This window comes from Chinchilla lanigera, unplaced genomic scaffold, assembly GCF_000276665.1.
Source record: "Chinchilla lanigera isolate Chin_1 unplaced genomic scaffold, ChiLan1.0 scaffold00086, whole genome shotgun sequence".
NCBI classification, from domain to species: domain Eukaryota; kingdom Metazoa; phylum Chordata; class Mammalia; order Rodentia; family Chinchillidae; genus Chinchilla; species Chinchilla lanigera.
The window spans coordinates 3,777,526-3,784,734 of record NW_004955487.1 but is presented as its reverse complement, the minus strand read 5'-3'; the positions used below and the strand labels follow the sequence as shown (position 1 = coordinate 3,784,734).

The 7,209-nt window shown below is 55.5% G+C and overlaps 1 protein-coding gene across 2 annotated transcripts in view; it reads left to right on the top strand.

Annotated features, from left to right (window-relative positions):
• Positions 1 to 5,834, top strand: part of Colec11 (collectin sub-family member 11) — a 10,952-nt gene extending 5,118 nt beyond the window's left edge. Inside the window, exons 3-7 of one of the 2 annotated variants that reach the window (XM_005404374.1) lie at positions 1,058 to 1,129; positions 2,801 to 2,872; positions 3,529 to 3,582; positions 4,757 to 4,852; positions 4,999 to 5,834. In XM_005404374.1, coding sequence (XP_005404431.1) covers positions 1,058 to 1,129; positions 2,801 to 2,872; positions 3,529 to 3,582; positions 4,757 to 4,852; positions 4,999 to 5,390 — 686 coding nt within the window. In that variant the 3' untranslated portion in view covers positions 5,391 to 5,834. Of the gene's footprint in view, positions 1 to 1,057; positions 1,130 to 2,800; positions 2,873 to 3,528; positions 3,583 to 4,756; positions 4,853 to 4,980 lie in introns of both variants that reach the window. The other variant, XM_013504346.1, reaches the window with a different exon arrangement.
• The last annotated feature ends 1,375 nt before the right edge of the window (positions 5,835 to 7,209 follow it).

The following is a 7,209-nucleotide window of genomic DNA, read 5'->3' as shown; positions in this document are numbered from 1 at the left end:
CTCCTCCCTCCCTCCCTCCCTCTCTCCCTCCCTCCTTCCTTCCTTCCTTCCTCTTTCCTTCCTTCCTTTTTCCTTTCTTTCTCTTCTCCTTCTCCTTCCTTCTCCTCCTCTTTCATCTTCATCTTCTCTTTTGACACAATATCTTATTGTATAGCCCAAGCTGGCCTTGAACTTGCAGCAATCCTCTTGCTTCAGCCTCCCAAGAGCTAGGATTACAGGTGTGGGCCGCCACACCCAGCTCTTCCTTTCTTTTTAAAAGGTAAGAGAAAGTTTGAGAACCACCAGGAGACCCAGGGCCATGTATATATGTTGACCAACTGGCAAGTAGACCAGCAGTGGACCGTAGGCTCTTCAGTAGGGAGCTTGGGGCTTTAGCCCAGGGTGACATCAGGATGTTCCAGTTCTGTTGGCATTTGCTTTATGTTTTTGTGTTCACTTCAATATAAACTGAATGGCCTGCTGGGCATGGTGGCACATGCCTATAATTCCAGCACAGTGGAGGCTGAGGCAAGAGGATCGCTGTGAGTTTGAAGTCAGCCTGGGCTACAAAGTGAGTTCAGGGCCAGCCTGAGCTACATAGCGAGACTCTGTGTCAAAAAAAAAAAAAAAAAAAAAAAAAAAATCAAGTGTCTCCTCTGTTGGGTTAGATTTCCACGTCTGAAGATTTTATTGGAGACTGTTATTGCCATTGAGCCACAATGACAACTTTGACTTGACATTCACAAGTCAAAGCACATATGGAAAATTACAGAAAATTAAAATTCACTGAAATGTTGACTTACATGGTTGACAGGTCTGCACACACACACAGGATGTCTCAACTAGTTATTCACACTTCCACCCCATAGCTGGCGTACCTGGCGAGCGTGGCCACTCGTCCAAGGGAGGACCACCTGCACAGCATGTGCCTTGTAGGGACCCTTGCTGAGGGGACGGGCCGGTGTGGTGGAAGCAGAAGGGAGGGACAGGACGGGCTGTTCTAATTCCTGCTGTCCCTCAGTGCCCTGCAGGCCTGAGCTGGCCAGAAAATGCTAAACAGCTGTGACTTCTTCCACAGGGGACGCGGGGGAGAAGGGGGACAAAGGAGCCCCAGGCCGGCCTGGAAGAGTGGGTCCTACGGGAGAGAAAGGTACCTGCAGCTCCTGGAGGCAAGGGCGGTGGGGGAGGGGACAGAGGCTGAGGGGGAGGGGGCCCCAGCTGCTGGCCTCCCTGAACCACAGAATTGGGGCTCCCACGGCTCGGATTCCAGTGTCTGCATCCATCGAGGTGGGCACAGCCATGACAGTGGCTTGGCCGGAACAGCAGGGGCCCTGGACAGGAGTGCTCCCCGTCCGAGTCAGCAAAATGGTGTAATTCCGAACCCCCATGGGAGTGTGCTGAGGTCAGATTGTGTGTGCAAAGGAGAGAGATCACACGTGCGAAGGAGCTGGAACACATGTGTAAGGGCCCAGGTCATACATGTAAAGGAGCTAGAGCAGAGGGGCAAAGGAATTAGGACATATATGTGTGGCAACTAGTACATACATGCAGAGAAGCTGGATCATACATGTGAATAAACAGCAGGTGCTCAATAAGTGATGGCTATCCTCTTTCAGGTATAACTACTTTTTATTTTTGGTCTTTTTGAGACAGGGTCTCGCTATGCGGTTCAGGCTGGCCTTGAGCTCACTTTGTAGCCCAGGCTGGTATCAAACTCACACAGATCCTCCTGCCTCAGCCTCCTGAGTACTGGGATTACAGGCGTGCATCACCACACCTGGCTACAATTACTTTTATTACTTGTTTATTTGTTTGAGATGGGTCTCACTATGCAGTTCAGACTAGCCTTGAACTCACTGTGGAGCCCAGGCTGGCCTCAAACTCATAGTGATCCTCCTGCCTCAGCCTCCTGAGTGCTGGGATTACAGGTGTGCACCACCACACGGGGCAGGAAAGACGTTTTAAAGTTTAATGTCTTGGGATATCTCTGCAATGTGAACCACCCCAGCTAGGTGGTGGGCGCGAGTGTCTGGGTCGGTGCTGATGGGTTCCAGCGGAGAGAGCTGCTCTGTGTGGGTTGCAGGGTCTGCTGCGGGGGTGGCACCCTCTGCTCACCCTCCTGTGGGGTGTAGGGAGTCCGCCTTTCAGAGGGCTCCTGGGGACCTGAGGCTGAGATCCTCCACTGGTATCTGGAAGTTCGGCAGTTCCCACGTGGCACAGGCTGTGCCCCTCGGTGGGTCCCCCAGGAAGGGCGGAACCTCTGCTGCTGCTGGGTTCTCTTCATGGGTGACAAAGCTGGCTGAGTGCCCCTGCTGTCCGGGCCCACACTTGCAGCTGTAGGCTGTGCAGACAGATGTGCCCACCAGGGGTGTGTTGTCTCTGCATAGAGTTCCCAGACATGTTCGAGGTGGGGCGGGGGCTGCCTGTCCCTTGTCCTGGGGCTGAGGACCCCGGGCTTTGCCACCTGACCCTGTCCACGTGTCCCCAGCCGTGTCTGTGCTCAGGGCCCTGCTTGGTGGGCAGGGGTCACTGTCCCCTGGCTGGGATCCAGAGCCTTTCCTTCCCTCCAGGGTGGCAGGGGAGGTTGCTAGGTGACTCGGTGCCTGCCCTGCTCTGTCCTGGGTGTGTGTGGCCTGTGAGGAGCCACACGGGGCGGTCAGGTGAGAGACCTTGAAGAGAGGATGTGCTAGGCTGTTTTAAATTTCTTCCTGTGTGTGATAAACAGTGTGCCGGGTCACCCGTGCACATATGTGTGTGATGGTGAGAAGTAGGTGTGTCAGGTCACCTGTGCAACAACCAACTATGGTCTCCTTTCCTGCAGGAGACATGGGGGACAAAGGACAGAAAGGCAGTGTGGGTCGCCATGGGAAAGTTGGTCCAATCGGTGCCAAAGGTATTTTCAATGTGCTGCTTTTTCTTCTCCTTCTCCTTCTTCCTCCCCCTTCTTTTTTTCTTCCTCTGCCTCCTTCTCCTTCTTCTTTGAGAGAGGGTCTCTCTAGTTCAGGCTGACCTTAAACTCACTAGATATCCAGGCTGGCCTCAACTAGCTGAGATCCTCCTGCCTCAGCCTCCTGAGTGCTGAGATTACAGGCATATGTCACCACAGCCACCTTCATCTCCATTTTATAAGTGGAGAACAACTGCAGCTGGTCCTGTTCATTAGAAGGTTGGGCTGGGCCCCAGGCATCTGTGCTCCTTACATGATACACTGCCTGGAGGAGTCCAGAGAGACTGGGAGGCAGCACGGGGCTCTCGGCGCTGCCCGCCCTCCCTGCCCGGGCAGCAGGGAGCCCGAGGCCAGCGTCATGTCCCCACCTCCCCCAGGACTCTCCCAATGTCGGGTCTGAGTCAGGAGCCACCTGCTCCTGAGCTGCTGCCTGCAGTGTCCCCTTAGGTGACGTTGGCAGTCCCTCTAGTGCCATGGCAGGCGTATGCCCAAGTTCACAGGCCCGGGTCCACAAAAGAATCGCCGTGCTCGACTGCGGTGCTTTGGAACCCAGGGGATGCACAGCTCTGGCTGGTGACGTGGATTCTGCTTTACTCTTTCAGGTGACAAAGGTGAGGTGGGGGACACAGGACCGCCTGGCCCTCATGGAGAACCAGGTATGGCGGACAGGGTCAAGGAGTTTTAGTGAAATGTGTTAAAATTGTGCTTTGAAAAATGTACTCCATCGAGCCTGGAGTGGAGGCACATGCCTGTTGCCCAGCTCGCAGGAGACTGAGGGTGGAAGACGGCAGGTGTGAGCAGCCTGGGCAATCTGATGCCTTCGCAGTGAGTCCCTGCCTCAGAAAAATTTCTTTAAAAGTCAGTGAAAACAGGCTGGGGATATAGCCCAGTGTGAAGGTGCCACTTGTCACCCACAGTGGGACCTCCTGACCGGATACACACCAGCAGGCCCTACCTCTGTTTCCCCAGATGCCCTGGGCAATGTGCCCTGCTGCCCCTGAGCCTCTCCCAGGGCTCCCCCAATGGTACCCCAGACCCTTACATCCTCTCTGCACCCTTTTCTGCCCTGTACCCCACTGTCTCCCCATTGTAGTCAAACAGCACTTAACATATAAGGGATGACGAAGAGTATGTTCTGTATAAATAAAGAAGACTTGATTACAGTAAAAGACATTGCCACAAATCCCCTCACAATCTCCCTCTCAATTCAAACATGCTCATCCCATCCTTGCCACTCTCCACAGCAGCTCTGGAGTCCTCTTTCCTGAGGGTCTCTACCTGTGCTGTCCTAGATGACTCAATGTCCTGAATGTATTAAAAACCTTTCCCTTTCGCAGTCATTTTGACTTTGGTGAAGAGCCAGAAGTGACACGGTGGCAGATCTGGTGACTGAGGTGGGTGAGGACACAGCGTCACGTTTTTACAAGCTGCCTTTCTGTTGGATGGTGCTTGGCAGCAGCATTCACTGTATATTTCCCCCTTGGTTTCACTGTATTTTTTATCACACCTGGTAGAGACCCTCAGGAAAGAGGCCTCCAGAGCTGCTGCAGAAAGTGGCAAGCACGATGGGATGAGTGTGTTCAAAGCCAGGGGGGATTTTAAGGGGGATTCTTGGGCATGTGTCTCTCACTGTTAACTTGACATATAAACACAGTGCTTCCCCATCACCCCTGGTGACCCTGAGGGCCACCCACTGCCTCTCCATGTCCCAAGGGAAGGCATGACTGTCACCCTGGCCCCAAAGCTTGCTTGGTGTCAAGTAGATTCATCTGGGGAGGAGGTGTTCTCTCTCCTGAGCCCCGTACCCCGGGTCACGCCTGGTCCCCACAGGTCTCCCATGCGAGTGCAGCCAGCTCAGGAAGGCCATCGGTGAGATGGATAACCAGGTCACCCAGCTGACCACCGAGTTAAAGTTCATCAAAAACGGTAGGTGGGGCTCCGGGCCCCCTCTCCCGTACCTCCCCTCCCCGGCCTCCACCTCCCCGGCCAGCGCAGTGTGTGACCCGCGCGTGGCCAGTAAGTGTGATCACGGAGATGCCAGCACTGCCTTTTAGCCCTGCCCTCCCCCGCAGCTGTCGCCGGCGTGCGCGAGACGGACAGCAAGATCTACCTGCTGGTGAAGGAGGAGAAGCGCTACGCCGACGCCCAGCTGTCGTGCCAGGGCCGCGGGGGCACGCTGGGTATGCCCAAGGACGAGGCGGCCAACGGGCTGATGGCCGCCTACCTGGCGCAGGCCGGCCTGGCGCGCGTCTTCATCGGCATCAACGACCTGGAGCGCGAGGGCGCCTTCGTGTACTCCGACCGCTCCCCCATGCAGACCTTCAGCAAGTGGCGCAGCGGGGAGCCCAACAATGCCTACGACGAGGAGGACTGCGTGGAGATGGTGGCCTCCGGCGGCTGGAACGACGTGGCCTGCCACATTACCATGTACTTCATGTGCGAGTTCGACAAGGAGGGCGTGTGAGCCCGGGACGCGGGTCCCGCCAGCCCCACCCCAGGGCAGACCTGCCAGGGCTCGGCCCGAACCCCCCAGAATGCAGAGTCCCTAAGAAGGGAGACAGCCTTTACCGGGGGCTATTTCTGGAGAAGTAGAGCCTTATTACCTGTCTTATAGCAAAATGCTCACCAGGGAACTGTTGTTCGGGATTGTCTTTCCGTACATCTGTTGCCGGGGTCCAACCCTGAAACAGCGTCTTTCAGCGCTGCAGCAGCTCCGTGTGAACAGCGGCGCCTCCGGGGCCGGGAATCACTGCGCACCTCTTAATTTCTATATGGGAGAGGGCTGTGTGCCTATAAATTATACCGAAGCATAGGTTCCTTTTCACTAGTACGCAAGCAGAACAGGATTTGCTTTGCTTCAAACCAAGGCTTCAAGAATACAAAAATAAATTCTCTAAACTTCACTCTGGAATGAAGGGTGTTGTTTGGTTCTCCTAATGTCTTTCATAGATGTATTAGTTATCCATTGCTGTGGAACAAAATACCCCAAAGTTAGGGGCCCAAAGGCGAAATATTTATTACTTCAAGGCATCTGAGGGTCATAAATTTATGCAGGGTCTAGCTGGGTTCTTGGCTTCAGGGTGTCACAGCCAAAACTAAGTTGCTTACTGTGTGTGTGTATATGTGTGATTTCTTCCTCCCTCCCTCCCTCCCTTCTTTCCTTCCTTTCTCCCTCCCTTCTTTCTTTCCTTCCTCCCTCCCTCCCTCCCTTCCTTCCTCTCTCTTTCGTTTTTTTAAGACAAGGTCTCACTATGTAGCCACGCTGGCCTGGAACACCTGGTGATCCTCCTGCCTCAGCCTCCTGAGTGTTGGGATTACAGGTGCGTGCCACCATGCCTGGCTTTACTGTGGTTTTGCAGGGCTCGGCATCTTCTGCCCTCGCGTTTTGCTTTCTCACTGTCTGTGAGCCCAAGTCCACTCTGTGCTTTGCCACGTGGTTCTCTCCAAGGGGCAGCAAGAGAAAGAGCCAGAGAAAGGACACATGCAAGACTCAAGACCCTCCCGGTCTGAGTGAGCGAGCGAGTGCCCTCCCACCAGCGCAGCCCTGCCCTGAATCTCAGGGGTGGCCCACGTGGGGCAGGGGCCCTGTGGTGCCAGTACAGTCACCCACACTTCCCACTTTTCCTCCCAGGATTCCTAGTGAAGACTTCCTTCCCCTCACTTCCAGAGGCAGCGCACAGACACACCCAGGCAGTGCAGTCCCCAGGGGTTCTGTGACAGCTCCCTGATGCCTCTCAGGGCGCCCTGGGGGCCTTTGTTGTGAGTCCTCTGGTGCTAACAAGGTGTGCGTCTCTGCCTCTCGCACATGCTCCTGGCCGGCACTCACTCTGCATGGAGGACAAGAGGCTCGCTGGGCGTGCCTTCTGCCTTCGGGAAGGAGATGGACAGCAGCGAGTCCAGGCTTGTGCGTCCCAACACAGGCGGAACTTGTGTTACCACGCAACACAGTGCAGACACAGCCTGAATTTGCACCAGGCTGGGGTCCCCTGCACGACTATGATGGCTCTGACACGACTCTGGTAGTATACCAGTGCCTGAGGGTAGAGCCAGGCGCTGCCCTGAATCTGTCCTCAAGAGGCTCTGGAGCAGCCCGCTGTGTGACCGCAGGACGCCTTGGTTGACAGGCTGAGCAGGGTGGACGCGGAGGTGTGCGGCTATGTGGGGTCACACTGCCACCTAGTGGACGAAGACGGCAGAGACGGGGCAGGCGTGGGGGGGCTGGGCGTGCTGGCTGCTCAGGAAGTCCTGTGGATGGGGGTGTGTGTGCGCGCATGTGCATGTGT